At 37.0% G+C, this 20,066-nt stretch overlaps 1 protein-coding gene across 8 annotated transcripts in view; it reads right to left on the bottom strand.

The window, feature by feature from the left end:
* ARB2A (ARB2 cotranscriptional regulator A) overlaps positions 1-20,066 on the bottom strand; it is a 424,835-nt gene that overhangs the window by 131,165 nt on the left and 273,604 nt on the right. For all 8 annotated transcript variants that reach the window (XM_082723963.1, XM_082723964.1, XM_082723966.1 and 5 more), the window contains 2 exons: positions 19,328-19,444; positions 11,311-11,395 (listed from right to left, as the gene is read on the bottom strand). In XM_082723963.1, the coding sequence (XP_082580089.1) occupies positions 11,311-11,395; positions 19,328-19,444 (202 nt within the window). The remainder of the gene's footprint in view (positions 1-11,310; positions 11,396-19,327; positions 19,445-20,066) is intronic.

Raw genomic sequence — 20,066 nt, 5'->3', positions numbered from 1 at the left:
AAGAACCGAGAATAACTCAAGTTTGTGGAAAGACATGAAATTAGGCTTTAATTTTAGGGGAAATAAATTAACTAAAGTTATTAATTAACTAATTGGTACAAATAACTAAATTTTGGTTTTCTGAGATGTAAGCTTTACCAACTAGGCTGATTTTACATGCTTGACATTGTTTCTGAAGAAAAGCAAACCAAGTAACTCTGAGAGACTGTTGTTTTATAACACGAGTGCTGCGGAAGTCTATACTACAAAGGTTATGGAAGACTATACTTTTCACTATAAAATTCAAACCACATATCATCTAGTTTCACAAGTAGCTTTCCCACTATTTCCAACTAATTTTACCCAAATATTGGTTATATTCAATCACTTGTATGTGTGGCCTTAAATCAATAATTTCTTTTTAAAAGCTTAATCACTTTCCCTCTGGAAACTAAGCAGGAAATGTATGGCTACTTTGCCGCAAAATTGAAATGGAAAGAAGACCCTAAATTTCTTTGAAGGCAATTTAGTAAAAGGAAATAAAAATGAAAATCTGAAATCACTCATATTGCTTTTTAAAAATACCTGAAACATTCGCTAAAAATAAAAAAATCTCTAAGCCAATATTGATTTTAGATGGTTATTAGAAATTTTTAATTTAGGGTCTCTTGAAAAAGTGTCATTTATAGAGATCATTGCTATGCAAAGCTTAAAATCATGTTTCTGTTACTTTGCCCAAATTTTCAAAAAGTCACTTCTATAGTATCTTAGAAATTAAGAAATTGTGTAATACAACTGAATTCTGTCCAGGATTGTGCCATAAGATTATTCAAAATATCTGTAAACTAGGTGGTATAAGACTTCTTTATTCAGTGGTATAACGTATTGAGTACCTGGGGTTAGATACACATGATTGAAGGGGATACTAACAAACAATATGGACAGAAATACCATACCAATTCTCGAGGAATATTTAGACATCACATATAAGTTAAATCAACTCTTAATACCTAAAAATGAACTCACCGATCAAACAAATTATCTCTCAAAATTTATCATTTAATAAAACCATATTTATCATTAAGTAGAACTAAAAGGGACTATATTTTTAAAAATATGAGGAAACAAAAACTTAAAAAAATATTATCCCTGTTTTCCAAGCACTGATAACCAACTGAGAGCAACCTGGGGTCTCATTTTTAATTTAATTAATTAATTAATTAATTTACAACTTGGGATTTTATAAACCGAAAATATTTGGCCTGTTTATGGTACCTATTGTTCACTTTGAATTTTCATCTTGGTACCAAAGAATATTTCTTCTGTAGGTTCTGAATCACTTCTAGAAAGCAAGAGAGTTTTTCTGAAGGGTAATGTTTTCAGGGTAATTTTGCCAGCAGACAGACTTGTTATTGGTGACTTGATGTCCGTCTCTGACAAGACAGACATAGCAGGCAAGAGAGGGTGCAGATGGAAGCAGACAGGGAAAGCAAGGGTAAGAGCAGGGACTGTGTGGCTTGGGGGAGGCACATATCACACAGTGAAAGAGGAATGAAGGACAGTGGACTCAGGCAAACCACTCAGGTCAGGCAGGGGCAGGCAGAGAATGTGGGCTGGGGCAGATGTGATGCCACGGGCTGCCAGACGAGTCTCCAGGTGGGGGATAGTGAAGCAGGGAGACAGAGGAGACAAAAACTGTAAGAAAAGAATCATACATAGAGACAAAACCAGATGAGAGGCAGAGAAGCAGAGGTCAATATACAGACACAGAGAGAACCATCAAGCGCAGTGACCCAGACCAAACTGACAGAGGGAAGGAGAAATAGAGGACAAGTGAAGCACAGACAGCCGTGGGAAGGGAGATCAATACTTAATATATAGTAAGAAGGATGAACATTTCTGTCTTAGGGACTGCTGGTCCCCGAATTAGTTTTCCAACAATTAGGGACTAATATTAAAAGCCATGAGACACTGCTATAGGGATAGTAAAAGTAATAACTCTTGCGAATTGATTCATAATGTATAATTTTCAAGTAAAAATACAAATTCATATTATTTGGTTATTTACCCCAAAGTACTCCAAAAATAATTATATATTTTTTAATCTTTAAAGGGAAGAGTTAGCTCAGTAAAAGGAGAGTTGCCACCTATACTGCCAATTCTTCGAAGGATTTTTCACAAATTGGTTCAGAAAGCTGTAAAAAACATGGTGGCTATTTTTAATTTTTTTTTTTTAAAGTGAGATTTCTGAAGTGAAATGAGTTATATTCACTGTGATTACTGGAAAACTGAAAGAATCAAAATCAGAGGAAAATACTGGATCTGATTAAGTATATATAAACAGGGCAAATATTGGTGATGTACATAAATATATAGTTAAATAGACTATTTTAAATGACTCTTTAATCAGTTATTTCCCTGGAGTTCCTGATCCTAGCTAATTACAATGAATGATTCACTGAAAACACAAGAATTTCTGGTGGTCAACTTTTAGAATACACATCCCTTACATTAACTAATAATTATAAGGCAGCATAGAACAGTGATAGGGAAACTAATTGGTGAATAACGGCTACAAGGCCAATTTTACAGTAATGAACAAAAACTGCCTGAAAAGTATTATTTAGTTAATGAAAGCATCACTTAAAGGATTAGAATACATAACCTTTGAATGGAAAAGAGGAATGCTGTAGTTCTTGAGCAGTCTAGGCAGTGAAAAAGTGTTACAGTATCATATATGCTAATATGCCTTAAAGATCTGTTTACAAAGGCAAAGTATAGATTTTCAATTACCTAATTAATTTGAGCTGTGTCTTAAAACATATTAGACAACTCAGCTTGTCTACACACTCTGAATGACACCACATCTAGAAGCAATTACTGTTGATTTCTCATTGCTATCTTTAGAAGCAAATGATTATTCACTAACAAAGAAGAGATATAACTTCTCAGTGTCATTTCCTCAAGACATATTTTCAGCAATAAAGTGAAGTAAATATTTAGCAAATATTCACTAAGTTCAGTCAGTGTAAACAGTTAATCTACACTGGTTTAGCAAAGTAGAATTTGGGTTATCTACAGGTTGTGGCAGGTTGTCTACAACTCAAATTCATATAGAAGCTACTAATTTTCCACTTTCTGTTCTGGTAAGGAAATGGGACTCGAGAGGTACATATTATCAACAGCCCTCTTCTACATCCAAACCAAGAGGAGATAATCTAAATATTATAAGTTTTCAAGTTTAATTCTTTACCCCTAAGACAGGTTCTATGGTTCTCCGTTTTCCTTTTTTTTTTTTTTTTCCTTCTTCTTCTTTTTAACATTTAGGCTGTTATCTTTCCAATTTTGAGGTGCTCAGATTTATATCAAGTGTTCTAGGTCAAGTGAAATATTAGAGAAAAGCCTGTCTCAAGGTGTGATAGATGGATACAAGATGATACAAACTCTAGCAGGAAATAAATTGACAGGCACCACACCTCTAAACTACATAGATTTAGTGAATCTAGGTTCAGAGAGTTCCTTCACTGTAGGTGGCAAAATGAAGCTATGAGGAGGCAGGGCCTTCCATTCTGTGTGCCTGGTGCAAAGTGGTCATAGGTATGTCAAAATACCGACCCCTTCACCCTCAGGTCAGCCAGGAGTGGCTCTGACCCTTCACCTCTGGACATAAGCAACCTTGCTGTGATGAACCCCAGGGCAGTATATGTAAGTTTTATTTTTCTTTCTGTACACAGCTACAGCTCAAGGAATAGTGGAATACCTTAATGATTTTCTTGTACGCATGCTTTATGGTTACCATAAATCTTGGAGTACTTGTAAAATGGATCTGACCATAAGGTGAGGCTTTCAAGGACCCAGAACAAGAGACTGCTGGAAGGGAATAACGGCGCAGCTTTCAGAGCTCAGTAGGTAGCCTGGAGTTGAGGAAAGATCTCCAAAGTCAGATGGGCAAGTACTGTCTTTATTAGTGGGAGGTGAAAATAGTGGGAGGTGAACTAGAAAGAATGTTCCAGAAATGTCATCTTCTCAGTGAACCTCTCCGTGGCCACCCTTCTAAAGTTGTATGGCTCTCCACATATTTCAGGTCTTCTCTTCCTGCTTTTCTATTTCTCCTACCAGTTCCCACAATCATAAACTCTCTCTTTGTTTACCGTATTTTTTATTTGTCTCCCTTTCTAGAACGTAAGTCCACAAAGGACATTTACCTGTTGTAATTCATTGCTACATCCCCAGGACCTGGCACAATGTCTGGTCCACGGTAAACACCTGTTGAATGAATGCACGCAGACTGGACATACCTAACCAGAGAGGCAAGTAAGGAACAAATTCCGAGGGGCTTGAAAGGATACGAGTCTTAGCAGTAGCACTTACCCAGACCTAGCCCCTGTTACAAAAATCTGGCAAAGAGCAGCCTGTTAGTCACGAGCCGGCCAAAGCAAGCTATGTCCAGACTTCTAAGAAGTCAGAAGACAACAGTGCTCTGTAACGTTCTCTGTTGTCAAACACTTATGTTTTGCTTTCCTTTCACCATGGAGGAATGTTTCCTCATACATAGCCAAAAATTATATTAGCTATTTTTGAGGAGAAGCATGCCACAGAAGATCATTTCTAATTTCATTCTTACTGCTACCCCATGTCTCTTTTGGCCTATTGCATCTATACTTCTATGTCTGACTTTATACTTTTCTTCCTACTATTAGTTTTCCTTCTGCTTTCTTCACTGTATTTTCTCTTTTTCTGTGTCTCTGGTTTCTGTGTAATATTTTGTGACCCTTATCAGAGTCACAGAACACAGGAAAACATGAAAAACTAAGTTATTTGTTGCTTAAAAATAGAGACAGGGAAACGGAAAGGGCAGTGTGTCGGCAAATACTTTTTCATTCCCATACGATTAAAATAATAGTTTAAAAATAAATGACAGTCTTAAATTCTGAAATGATTAGTAAGAATATACAGTACCACATGCGGTTTTTACAGTGTCTTTTTTCTGATAAACTCAAAATAGCCCTCCAGATACTACAAAAATGGTTCTTATAACATTTCTAGAAGATAACTGAGGCAGACATGTGCTGTTACACACAAACAACACAGAATGTGGGTTATACAATAAACATAGGTCCTACTAACCTATTATATAATTCTTTGAATAACAATGTTTTTAATGGGCTGATTTTACTGGTAGAAAACACCATCAATAGACTGATGCAGGGCAAATAGTCACTTGACATGGTAATACGCATCATTCACTGTATGTTAAGATGACTAAAAAGTCAGACTTTAAGTATAGGGTACAGCACTGCCAATTCCTAAGTGTGGAGTTGTCAAGTATTACATCTGCTTTTAAAAATAAAAATGACACATCTTCCCTGATAATAATTATCAGTGGTATTTTAAATATAATTTAAAAATTTTACTGTACCTGCTTAAAAAATATATATATATATATAAAACATTGATAAAGTAAAGCTATTAGGAGCTGCAGCAGATCTTTTTTAATAAAGTAAAACATATTTGTAATAAAGGAAAAATATGGTATTAAATGAGTATGTATTTTTACAGGCAATTTCACTGCTATGACCATGAGACTTTAGTCAAACAATAAAAGCATATTATAACTTAAGAAAAACAGTAAATTAGAAAGCTGGCAAAAAATATCTTCATTAAATTGAACATAGAGTCTGGATATCTATTACTAACTTCTGCTCAGAAAATTATAGGTGTTTCAAAGGCACTTCACCACACTTTGGTTATTTCCATTTGAACTTCCTGCCATCACTTCCACGGCCATCACCTCAATTAGATGCGTCATAGAACAGTTTCCTCCTCTCTTGCCCTTAGCTGATTTCCCTCTCTAGTCTCCCTTATATTTCTGGTAATGTTTTCATAACCCCAGTTACTTTCCACTCCAGTTTGTTGTTTTCTCCCTTTGCCTTGGCTTCCACGTCCAATCTACTGGCTGTTAGGCGGTGCAAATTCTTCCTGAGCCCTATTTCTCTTCACTCCCCTTTCCTCTTCATTCTCACTGCCAGGAGTCCAGCTCAAGCCATCCACCCCATATACTTGCTTCATCATCACAGCCTGCTGAGTCTGCTGTCTCCAGTTTCTTGCTCCTCTCTTTTATCCATTTATTAAATTAATCTTCAAAATCCCATTTTGATCATGCCATACCCCTTATTCAACATTTTTGAAGAACTCTTTGTGAGATATCATTGATTTTGATTGAAAAACTGTTGAGTTTTTATAAGTAGGTATGGAAAATGCTGGAGGTGCTGCATCTTTTCTCATTTGATGCAACCTAACAATGACAGGTTTAAAGGGAAGAACATACTAGTGGTAGGTAGAGGTCCAAGAAACAGGTTTTTGTTTTTTGTTTTTTTTCCTGGTAAAAAAAGATAAGTCATGATAAGCTACTCTTCACTGCTATGTCCCCAACTTCCAGAATAGTACCTGGGACATAATATAAATGACCAATACATATAAGAGAAATAAATGGATATATGATGGAGAGTGTATGTGAAAATCTCCTTCCGATTTAGGCCAAATTTGTTGGAATATAAACACATAGGAAATAGAATGGTGCAGGGAGTAACAAATTCTGTCCTAAGAAAATTGGTCAGTGAAAAGCTGCAGAGTGAGAAAACTTAGTGATCAAATGATACAGTGAGCAAAATGTGATAAAGAAGAAACTTAGTATCTTGTCTCTGATACAATGTACAGCAAGTCTAATGAGGCAGTCAGGGAAGCAGGCTAGGAATGAATTGTCTTTGATAAACTTTTTAGTGCCTTTTTAGAAAGTTGCTTCAAAATCCTCAGGTATCAGGGCAAAGATGAACCTTATAAGACTTTAGCTTCAAAAAAGTTAAGGTTGTTTCTACTTAGGCTTCAGTGACTACCAGAGTTCACGTTTAAACTTGCTGTATTAATGATTTACTGCTGTGGAATAAATAACCGGCAAGCTGGGCAGATTTAAAAAATACACATTTAGCACTCACAGGTCCTCTGGGTTAGGAATCTGAGTGTGGTTTAACTGAGTGACTGGCTTAGGGTCTCACCATCATCAAGGTATTGGCTGGGGCTGCACTTATCTCAAGGTGGATCGGGGGGAGAAGATACTCTTCCAAGGTCATGCACAGGGCTGTAGACAGGCCTCAGGTATTCACTGACTCTTGGCCAGAGACACCAGTTCCTTGCCCCTGGGCCTCTGCACAGAGTATCTCACACAGAGATGGCTTCCGTCAGAGAGAGCAAGTAAGAGGGTAAGAAAGAGCCTGAAGTCTGCCAACATTCACTGGTCCTACATGTTCCCCATTATCCTTACTTAAGTAGCAGGCTTCATAAAACGGTCAAGTAACTTTCTGAAGACTCAGTTATGGTGCTATCTTAGGTGACAACACCCTGTGGGTCTGAGACAATGTACTCTAGGGTATGGTATGTACCGTACATCAGCGTTTAATACATGTGATATTTCTCCCAGGTCTGGGAATGAAGGGATGGAAATGGGGCTGGCTTCTTCTCTTTTTCCTACCCTCAGTGACCTACTAGCAAAGCTGTTTTCTCCCATTCCTATGATTTTAGGCTCTGTTGATCTAAAGGTCTTCATTCCATAGGGAGGAATGCTTCTATTAGGTGACACAACAATGATTCTATTGAATTAAAAGCTCAGACTGTCATCGTGCCACTTTGGGCTCCTTATACCACTGAATTAACAAGGAGTGGAAGAGTGTTACTATATTGGGGGAGTGACTGATCTTGATAACTAAGGGATAATTGAGTTGCTACTAGACCATGGGGATAAAGAAGAGTGTGTCTACAATGCAGGAAGTCATCAAGGACACCTGTTAGTACTTCCTGTGATTAATATCAATAGAAAACTACAACCATCTAACTCAGCGAGGATAGCTTCATTCCTCCAGCTGCTTCAGGAATGAAGGTATGGGTCAGCCCACCATGCAAAAACTATGATCAGTTGAGGTACTTGTTAAAAACAAAGGGAATAAAGAATTAGGGTAGTTGTAAATACCAATTATAACCACATGGCCACTTATAAAAATGAGCAATGTAATACCTATGGGTATTTCTTTCTTATTTTGATTTGAATATATATTAAATAATATAACATAATACAATATAATATATAATAATATAATAAATAATATTATATATTATTTAAGATATTAAATTATTTTAGTTTTCCTCTCCTCTTTTATTTCTTTATCATCTCGTGTAAGGATTTATCAACAGTAACTAGCCTTATCTCTCAGTATTTAAATTATAGGATACAAAAGGTGAGAAGAATGGACACCAGCCAAGAACATTACAGGGGTTTTGTAACTTTTTAAAAATTTTTTATAGATTTTCCTTATTTATGTATGAGAGACAGAGAGAGGGAAGGAGGCAGAGGCAGAGGGAGAAGCAGGCTCACCCTGGAGCAGGGAGCCCAAAGCGGGACTCGACCCCAAGCTCTGGGGATCATGAGCTGAGCTGAAGGCAGATGCTTAACTGACTGAGACACCGAGGCCCACTTTGTATCCTTTTCTTAGGAAAGGGTTAGTGTGTTTTCATCTGTACATGGGATAGTTGTATCACTGACTTCACTGCCTGACTTCATAAATGTCTTTGTAGACTGAGGCTGGTTTAAGGAGATGTATGTAACTGCCAGGTTGACAAGGGGGGAACTGTAGAGGCTCTGTAATGTGTCAGGTTGGCTAGGTTGAACTACATTTCCCAGAATTCTTTTTCAAATCATGTGTTTCTGATTAGGATGTTACATAAAGGGAATTTCTGTGGGACACTTGGAGGGTTAAATTAAAGCAGTAGCTATTTCTAGCTCATGCATGTTGTTGTTTATCTGCTAGCTCACCTAGGGGCACGAGGCAGTAGCCAGGACTGCACCTGTCCCGCCTTTCCCTGAATTCCCCTTTAGCATCGCTGACTCCTGGGCCAGGTGTATGTGGTTAGCTCTGCGACAAAGGACACTGGCTTCTATTGGACAACCAAGGACAACCACCAAGGACAGAGGCAAAAAGAATGGACATGAGTTTAAGTCCATCCTCACGGGCTCTAGTTCATGGTCATGGGGTCTAATTCATTCATCCATCTCCCCCTAACAAACATCTGCTTTGTAGTTCCAAGCTCCAGCACAGGAGGCAAAGTCGACATTCTTACAGAGCCTGCTTTACCAGCTACAGTCAAATCCCAGGTCAAATCCTTTTAACAAATCCTTTACTATATATAGCTGATCCTCTTACTTAGAGAGTCCATATTTGTGAATTCACCTAGTGACTAAAATTTATTTGTAAACCCTAAAATCAATACTTAGGGTACTTTTTGTGGTCATTTACAGACATGCACATATGTAGAGTGGTGAAAATTCAGAGTTGCCTAGCGTGCATTTCTAAGGACAAATAAGGCCAAGCTTCACCTTCTAGTTTTAGTTCTCACACTGCAAACAAATGTCCTTTTTGCAGACTATTTAGTGCCATGTTTTTCACATTTTTATGGGTTTTTTTTGGTGATATCACAATTTGAAGTGGCCCCCAAGTAGAGTGCTGAAGTTTTGTCTAGTGTACCTAAGCACAAAGCACTAGTGTTCCTAAGAAGACTGATGTGTCTTACGGAGAAAATAAATGTATTAGACAAGCTTCATTCAGGCATGGGTTAGTGCTGTTGGCTGTGAGTTCAATGTTAGTGAATCAACAATATCTATTAAATAAGGTGTCTTTAAATAGAGACATTCAATCCATAAAGCAAGGTTATATATTAGTTGGTTGATGAAAACACTGTGGTCAGAAGCTTGTAGGAACCTAACCCTGTACTCACTAATTCAGCATTCTCAGTGATTTTACAAAGCATAACTACTGCTAATAAAAATAATCAATTATTTAATACACATATATTATATATGTATATGTAATGTATTATATATGTTATATAACATATGTAATACATATACATACACACATGTGTGTATATATTTATATATTTAAATATATTTATATATATTTTTAGAGTAGCATATATGTTTCTTAACCAAAAGACCTAAAAAGTTTAGCTATAATGATAGTGAAGCTGAGTTCAAGTTTAGGTATTAGTAATAATGAAACATAGTTAACAGTAATTGTTCTTTACCTAATATTTGAATTATTCTCCAAATTATTTCCTTCAAATATGTAGACATGTCTGCAACTCTAAAGGCTTAGTGATCAACTACCTCTTATGACTTTTCTTTTTTTTTTTTTCCCAAAGGTTTTATTTGTTTATTTGACAGAGAGATAGATCACAAGTAGACAGGCAGGCAGAGAGAAGCGGGGGAAGCAGGCTGTCTGCTGAGCAGGGAACCCAATGTGGGGCTTGATCCCAGGACCCTGAGACTGTGACCTGAACTGAAGGCAGAGGCTTAACCCACTGAGACACCCAGGTGCCCCGCCCCCTATGATTTTTGTATGGAGTAGTTCATGCTCAAAACTTCTGCTCAGTCTCTGACATCTCTGGGTAAAGCAAGCCCATTTCTGTTCTGCAGCCATAACCAGATACCACTGCTCATTCTGTGTTTACCATCCAAACTGGCTGGGAATTGTGAAAGCCAAAATCCAAAAGCAGCCAAAAATGTAACTCCTCTTCTCTAGAGATCAGAGACTGAAGTACAAACTCTGTAGGCTGGAAAGCCATTCTATCCTTCAACTGTCTTCCTAAGCCCACTTGCTTCCTGAGGTACTCCCCACTCCCCCTCTTTCAAGAGGCAGGCCCATCTTGCCTTTGTTTCCCATGAACACTTTCAGATCCATTCCAGCCCTTATTCCTTACGTTGCTCTGTTTCTTTTGCCTAAAATGTCAATCCTGCACATCTTTCTAGAATCCACATCCGACCATATGCACAAGGTCCAGACAAAATCTTCTGCGTGAAAAATATTTTTAAAGACTCTCGGCCACACCAATCTCACCTCTCTGAACTCATAGCCTTGACTGCCCGTTGTATCCTTGAGTTGGTATTCAATGCAAGACAAATTTTCAGAGATCCTGCTTTGCTACCTAGTCCTTGTCTTAATCGACTTTTTATTTATGTACATCTTGTCTCCCAAAGCTTTAGCAGCAACTGTCTACATTACTCTCAAATTGCTTCACCTATTCATCTTCACTGAATGTGTTAGTTACTATTTTCAGTCACTCAACAAATTTCTGGTAGCAGATCAGACCCATGCCGTATGTTACCAATAATTCATTCAAAGATTCAAGGCAGAACAACATGCTTAATTCACAAAATAGAATTCCACATTTCATTACCATATTTTTTCACCCTAAAAAAACCCCATACATCTCTCATCAAACACATACCTGCTGAGACTCGGGGACAATCGGGCAGCATGGATTCCACTGATGTGTCTAATGGTTCTGAGCTAGACACCCAATTACAACAATTCTGCAATGCAAGAGAGACAATTTTCTGTTGAAACATTTTTAAACCAAGATAAACTTTTTAGGCTGTAGAGATTAATTTATCCTATATAATCGACACTAGAAGCATATCCAATTTATTTTCCATGCACTGTAAAAGATTTTCTTATATAAACAGTTAGTATTATTCATGACCACTGTGGCTGTGGAAAAAAGTTTATCTTTGACAATTCAGCAAATTATCTGTGCTGATATTAGGAAGACACGTAACCTCCTATGAACAATGATATGTTTATAAGAAAAGGCTAAGATTATAATTAAGGGAAAGAGAAAAGGACATCCATTTTTAACTTTAAGATGGAAATAAGTATTAATTTGATCATGTGAAAGAATAGTTTTGCTTTTTAAACTACAGTTTTTGTCTCAGTAATACTAGAAGAAATAAATTTTGTAGTTACTCCTTAAACATACTTTCTTTCCTTTTTTACTTCAACCTTGTTCAAAGAAGGCTATATCAAGTAGTTCAAAAGAAACACAACATAGTGAATTGTAGCTGTGTGTTTGAGGACACAAAGCCTTCAATATGAAAATCAATCTTTAGGATAATGATGACTTACCATTCAGACAAATGAAATAAAAATAATGTATATCCTTTCCACACATTTAAAATCTGTATTTAAAGGCTGGCTTAAAAAATGTGATTAACGTCATATGGCTTTTTAAAAATTTCTAACACATACACACACACACACACACACACTCTGCATTTCTAGACAGATTTTATTTTAAAAGAAATCATCCTATCAATCATGTTGGAAAAATCGCTGATTGCTATTCTGGTAAACAAGCATGTATTGTGTATTTTTAGATGCTTGCTGCCCTGGTTGTGCACCATGGAATCCGTCCTCACTGTGGAAAGATCCTTGACTGGTAGATCAAGTGTCTTATTGTATTTCCTTAATTCATTCTGTCTGGAAGAAGATGTCAGCTGTGTTGCAGTGAGGAGAGAATTTCAAAGGCCCCAGTCCCCACCAATAAAGGCCGAGGAATGGCTTTTGAATAGATTTGTCAAGGCAACCCTACTGTTCTGGGACCAGGGAGAGCAGGAATAACATAAAGGAAGGGTTGCTGTATGAGATTAGAAAGTGAAGTTCACAAAGCATGGCAGGTTTTTGTAAGAAACAGTAGATCAATGAAACTATTGAACTGTGTGGAAAAAAAAAAAAAACCATGAAAACAAACACAACATCTAGTAATGTTCTTAAATGCTTTCTTTCTTTTTACATTTAAAATGGAGAAAATATTAGTATTTTTATGTATTACAAAAGGTTGATGGTTTAAAATGAATATGTATTCTATAACTTGCACTCTTAATCTTAATTAGCAGTTGAATGCAAAAATTATACAATGTGAGAGAGCAGAAATTATAAAAGAAATACGATTTCAGAGAGATATTTCATATATTTGAAGTAAGTAAAATTAATATTACTATTGATAGAATACCACATCACAGAGTTCTAGATAATGCAGAAGATTAGCACACAATTAGCCAGCTTTTATATACAATGTGACACTTGCTTGTAAGAAATAAGTATTCTCCAAAGCAGTGTCAAGATATGTAAATGGATGATTTGTTTTATCATTCATCACAGACCCTAATAAATTCAAAAATCATGACTTCTATAGGTACTAAAAATAGGCTCCCAATGATACAGGGAGATAGCGTCAATGAAGAATGACTTTCTCTTTTTCTCTCTTTCTCTTAAATAATTCAGTCTTTTCAATGACAGCAATTAGCACTACCAACAGACAGGCAGCGATTAGGTATATATTTTAATTATTATTCATCCTAGTAGTACCTCCAAATCTGATGAAAGTCGGCTATTACCCAGGTGATATGTCAGTCTTAATACTGCTCACCTACACCTCACATATGTAAAACTACGTCTTATACGATATTTCTAGTATTAATAAAAATGATGGTACATTACAATATGTTGGCGATTAATCATTTTCTAGCTTGTTATCACTGACTTTAAAGAACTGAATAAAATGGATTTTATCCAGGTCACTTTTGACTCAAACATTTAAAGCAAAAGATAGGTTAACATTTATGATTCTGAAATTTCACTTTTTATCTAGGCAGAAGTTTAGGCTTTGATTTCCCATAAAAATAGGATAGAAATAAACACCCTATGGCCAAAAGTTCTCTGGAATGACAAAGTGCCTGTGCAGGATTGTAAAGGCTTGATATCATAAGTTTGATGAGTGTCATGTACATGTGTGTACATGTGTATGTAACATTTTCATCCCCCTGGGAAAAATATATAGAGAAAAGGGCAGAGCAAGATAAAAATGCTTGCCTCATGACAGAGTATAACAAAATAAAATAACATAAATGTGCTGAGAAATACATGTAAAGAAAGAAATATGAGAAAGATGTACAGCCCTTACCCATGAATTTAATCTGAAATTAATCTGAAATTCCACTGCATCAAATACAACTTCCTATTCTGATGCATTTCTCTAGTTTAAAAACCACATCTCTTTCTGTTTTTCTAATGTTTATTCTATCCCTCTTCTCAGTGACTCCATCTGCCCCGATCCCAGTTCTTCAGTTGAGATGAACACTGGCATAGTGTCCAGGAAGGCAACAGAGGCAGCTGATGAGGAAAGCCCTACCTAAAGTCAAATCATGCTGGAATGTGTCCCAAACCCCTGGAGATTTTATTCTCAGATGCCCTGAGCGAACAGCAAGGCATGCAGTCCTAGATATCAAGAGAGTATGTCTGAGCCTCAGATGTAGCCCCGTCTCATCCCAGCCACAAGCAGAAAGAAGCCTTTGGCCAGAGCCAAGAATTTGGGATGGATAATGGAATTAAAGTTTCTCTGGGTATGAGGGGCAAAATATGTGCTACATAGTGTTTCTTAGAGTTATGTGTTCTCAATTAAAGGTCTTTTAATTCCGAAATTACAAACTTAAACAGTTATTTTGTGGTTGTAAATTGTCTTCTTTGTGAAACCCAAAATGTTGGGAACTATTAACATAGACTAGAAGTGCCTGTAGGCCATAGTGCTGAGTGGCCCTCTTTGACCTTTGAACCAAGGGTGAACAATGTTTCAGTGCAGATATGAAACAGATTAAAATTTTTAATAAGAAGATGAAAACTTAGTGTACTATGTTTAGAGAGAAAAATACATATTAGGAATCCTATATAAGGTATTTTGAGATAGATTTGCTGTCCTGGTTGAATTTAGGCTCTTACTCATTTTTATTTCATTTGTCTGAGATCCACCAATGCCTTAGAGATAGAGCTTCATAATGGAAGGCATCGTGTCCTCAGACAAGAACAACTACGATTTACTGGGTTGTATTTTGGGTACTGCCACTCCGAACTCATGATGCTGGGTAAGGGCTCACAACAGTTATGTAGAACCATAAATCTGGCTTGGTTGGAGACTTTCAGAGGCCAGGGATATGTCAGGAAATGACATTTACCCAATCAGCCTTTTTTTTTTTAAACTATGTATTTAAGGTGTACAACATGATGATTTGATACACATATACATCATGAAATGATTAATGCTGTCGAACTAATTATTTCCTCACATAGTTACTGTGTGTGTGTGTGTGTGTGTGTGTGTGTGTGTGTGTGTGTGTGTGCTGTGATAGAACATGCAATCTATTCTCTCGGCCAATTTACAATATTCAATTCAGTACTGAATATAGTCATAATGCCATATATCTACACTTATGCATTCTTCATAAATGCAACTTTGTACCCTTTGACCAACATCTCCCTATTTACCCCACTGGTAACCACTATTCTATTCTCTATATATTCAAACTTTTTGGATTCCATATGTAATCATGTGATCATGTGGTATTTTTCATTCTGTGTCTGGTTTTTTATTTCACCTAGCATAACGACCTGCATGTCCACCCTTATCCACTTTACAGTCCTGGAGCTGGAGGAAGGACGGGTCTCTTAGGATCTGCCTTAGGCTATTTTGTACCTTTCCTCATGAGTCATGGTGAAGTACGTATGCTTGGTCTTTTGCTCGGGAGTAGTTTTCACTCAGAGTAATTGCCAAAAGTAGCTCTCCCTGACTTGCTTTCTTTCTTCCTTCCTTTTTTTTTTTTTTTAAAGAGATTGTTCTTTTAATACTATATAAGTAATATAAGAAGAGAGTACTTAACCTTCTGTTTGATAATTGCTGACATTTTAAAAAGTATATCAGTTTTTTATAGTAGATGAATAGTTAACATCGATACCTTGACCACATTAACTTAAATATGCTTACAGAACAAAAAGGAGCTTTACAAATTTGCAGTATAATAAGAATGACTGGGCAATCTGAACCCTGTCTGACTTCCAAGTTTGAAGTGGTGTTTGGTCAAATATTGGAGCTAATCATTAAGAGGCCCAAAACACTGAGGCTTCATCTGTAGCCAGACTTACTATTTTTATGGACAACATTATAGTTTAGCTAAATTGTTTTTCTTGACAAATTTGCAAAATATCTCAGATTTTGAGCTGATTCCAATGAAAGCCGGAGTAGGCAGTGGTAGGAAGTGGGATGCTGAGGGACACAAGTTACCCTTCCACAACCCCCTCCCAACACTCCTGCTCAAGACAACAGATCTTTCTATTTACTGAACCCAGGACTGTTTGTCTTCTTTATTTCAAGGGGTCTTAGAGAGTGGACAGAGACTAAAAATGGGGAAAGAAAAGGGGACAGAGTTTTATCCTAAGTTCTGGAAACAAACACTAGATTTTAATCTTGCCAAACCACACTAAATTCTCTATGGGGGTTGGGGGTCCACATTTTGGGGAGTTCCTACAAGGATATCTGGCATAGGCTCCCATAGTCTCCCTTTCTCTTCTTGTTTTAGAGAGGCTCCCTGAGCGGGGATAATTTCAAAGCTCTATCAGTGATGATCTACTAATTTATTTTTTATAAAAGATTTATTTATTTATTTGACAGACAGAGATCACAAGTAGGCAGAGAGGCAGGCAGAGAGAGAGGGATGAAGCAGGCTCCCTGCCGAGCAGAGAGCCCAATGTGGGGATCGATTCCAGGACCCTGAGACCATGACCTGAGCCGAAGGCAGAGGCTTAACCCACTGAGCCACCCAGGTGCCCCAATCTACTAATTTTTATCTCTGGGATACCACAGTGCTTTTTTTTTTTTTTTTTTATAACAATGCATTTTATTTTTTTATGAAGCGCATTTGCTTTTCAAGGGATTTTCTTCTTGGTTGTCACCTCTGATTCTCATAATAGTTCACAAAGTAGATGGAATAGGAATTATTATCTCTAACTCACAATTAAGAAACAGGCGCAGAATGATGGAATGGCTTTCCCAAGACAATAAGCCTTAGTGTAGAGTACCTGGGATATGTTAGCTGTCAGTTACTCCTTTACCCAGTGAATGACTAAGCTAGAATCGTTATCACAACCCAGTTCTTCCTACTCCTTGGTCTGAATTACTACCCTTTGGTAAGATATTTTGAAAATAGAAATAATGGAAATCATCCATAAGATAAAAGAATACAATCAATATATTTTATGTTACTTGGGGGCTAAGAAGGTAACAACAGTGAGAGCTATGATTTATTGAATTTCCTTACAATGCCCATGTCCATGCTGTTTCCTCTTTTTTTGTGAAGATTTTACTTATTCATTTGATAGAGAAAGAGACAGTGAGAGAGGAAACACAAGCAGGGGGATTGGGAGAGGGAGAAGTAGGCTTCTCGATGAGCAGGGAGCCTGATGCAGGGCTCAATCCCAGGACCCTGGGATCATGACCAGAGCTGAAGCCAGATGCTTAATGACTGAGCCATCCGGATACCCCCATGCTGTTTCTTTTCATATGTTATTTCCTAACCATATCTGCAAGGCAAGTATTAGATTTCATAGATGAAGAAAATGAATCTCAAAAAGATTAAACAATGTACCCAAGATTACAGAGTTAGGTAAGTGATTGAGTTGGGGGTCTGAATTTTGGTATGTCATAATAAAAAACTCTTCATGCTGTTTCATGCCTCAGGCATAACTGAGGGAATAAAAGAACTATTCAAGAAGTAGGTCATTTATAAAACTATATAATATTAAAAATATTTATAAAAGCTATACTTGCAAAGAAATTAATGAGAGCTTTCATTGAATTAAGAGGAATTCAATTATTGTCTATTTCAGTTAATGTAAAAAATGCACAAATTAATATATTCTGATTTTTGAAGGTGGCATTAGTCCAGTCTAGGTTACAAAGGGTAAAGAACCAAATCTACTACAGAGAACAAACTGATGGTTACTAGAGGGAGGTCGGTGGGGGGAATGGGGTAAACAGGTGATGGGGATTAAGGAGGGCACTTGTCATGATGAGCAGCAGATGATGTATGGAAACACAGAATCACTCTATGGTACACCTGAAACTAATATAACACTGTATGTTAACTAACTGGAATTTGAATACAAATTTTTATAAAAGACATAAACCTAAATAAATTTTGTTGTATGTGCAACCTGGAATGAGACATGAAGAATTCCCAATTCAAACATGATGAACCGGGGTATTTCTAGTTTGGGCAAATACTAAATTCCATATTGGTTATATGTGGGGAAAAGGTGCATTTATTCAACCTTACTACTTTGTATAATGCTGGGAGCTGTTTACATATCCACTTGGACAGATAAAAACCACGAAAGATGTATAGGTAGGAAATATGCAAAATTTCTCTTGAAAAAAAAAAAAATAGGCCCTTGGAAAAGACCATTGAGGATGTAGATAAACTGTGAAAGGAAAACTATGCAAAGCAACGTGGTCAGAAAACACCAGGATGTTAGAACAGATTAAAAGCCCACCTTTATTATGTATTTATAATGAGGACTGGAGTAAATACATTCTAGACTTTTGCATGATGAATGTACCTTTTCTAATGGATAATAACGACAGTGAAAAGAGACTGGTAATATTATGATTATTCCATTATGGGATCATACAGCTTAGTCCTTCTATTTATTCAAAACTCTTTCCAAACATTAACTCTTTTGTCCTTACAGTGCACTGTAAGGGTGGTTAGAAGTTACCCACCATACCTATGGTGAGAGGCCAGCTGGATAAATATCTGGGTATTCTATCAAGAGAGAGTGGGAGAAAATCAGGAAGGTCAACTAGTTCTCATTTATAGAAATATATGATCTGACCAAACAACTGATAAAGCATGGTGTGGATGATGTCAATTACTTATAATATCAGAAAGGTAAACAGAAATAAAAAAGAAGTTTCAGCTGTACATCTATAACCAAAGTAAAAGCAATAATGGGCTGAAAGTTTAAAAAAAAAAAAAGGGAGCATGTTCAGTAAGTCATGATCATTTTCAGGCTCACCAGCCCTTGGAAGGGTGAAAAGAAGCTTAGCCTGAGGCTGGACTATGACTAGCCCTTGGGTTTCTCAGAGCCCCAGGTTCAGTCTGACGAAATACTGTTTCAGCTTTTTACTTCTCCTGCTCCTGGCAGTATTGAGCCAACCCGTTTAAGAGTGGCACATACTGATCGCCTTTCAAGGAAAGGATGAGAACCATTGGTACCTTATGCTTCTTTCTTGTCAGTGGGCAGCACCAATGCTAAATGGCTGGTGGAAAAATTAAAACTCAGGGAATAATATCTCCTAACAGATCATGACCTTCTTCCAGTGAAGTTGCGACCATATACTGCATGCATAGATAACATTCTACAGAACGCCCAAAGAGGGAGAAGGGCTTTCAGAACACATTTGTTCTTCAGAAGGGTTTTCTATTAGTATTTCAACCATGTCTACTTTTTCTCTTCTCGCTAAATGTTCTGCCTCAAGAAAGGGAGTCTGGGGGCGGGAGATGATATAAATTGGTGGGGGTGCAAGAGATAAAGGCTCACACTCATTCATCTGGTCACTGAAAAAAATCTCATCTCACCTCTCTCATCCATTCTCGAATCGTTTTGCCTGCTTCTTGATGCCACACGTTGTGAACAGAGTCTGTAAGCGCCACGGCGGTTACCTTACTTTTTACATCTGCTTCTCTTTGAATCATCTGTTTTCAAAAAGGAAAAAAAAATATTAATAAATAATAAAATAAATAAAAAATAATAGAATAATAAAATATGGGTTGCAATTTTTTTTCTCTTACTGGGTGCAGCCTGCTTAGCCATAGATAATAATACATTAAAACCAAAAAACAACATGCATCTCTTGTTCCAGGTTACTCTTTTCTACACCAAATGCATGCCCTGTTCCTGTCCAGAGATGTGAAAAGACCTAATATTTTCTTTTAAAAAGATAATATCACTTAAGTCTCAGAACTGCACAGCTCTATTATTTTCCATGTGGTTTGACAATTCAAGGATTAAAGGGATCACAGGGGAAAAAAGGAGGAATCCCTAAGGGTTTCTTTCACAACTTTCTTCCACCCCTTCCTATTTCAGTGCTTCAGGGAAGTTAGTATCCAGGGCTCACTGTTAGCTACTTTGGACTAACTTCTACTTCTTTTCAGTAGATGGCATGTCAGTAATGAAAGGTATCTTGCTTCGACTCCTTCAATTTAACTAATGTGCTCTTCAACATGGCCTTGTAGTTCCTTGGTGCTTTAAATGCCCACAAAGATCTTTCTCTTCAAAGCCTATCATCTGTTGATGGACATCTAGGTTCTTTCCATA

The sequence above is a fragment of the Mustela nivalis genome (genome assembly GCF_964662115.1).
Source record: "Mustela nivalis genome assembly, chromosome: 3".
NCBI classification, from domain to species: Eukaryota; Metazoa; Chordata; class Mammalia; order Carnivora; family Mustelidae; genus Mustela; species Mustela nivalis.
The sequence above is the reverse complement of the archived record's forward strand: the minus strand, read 5'-3'. Positions and strand labels throughout refer to the sequence as shown.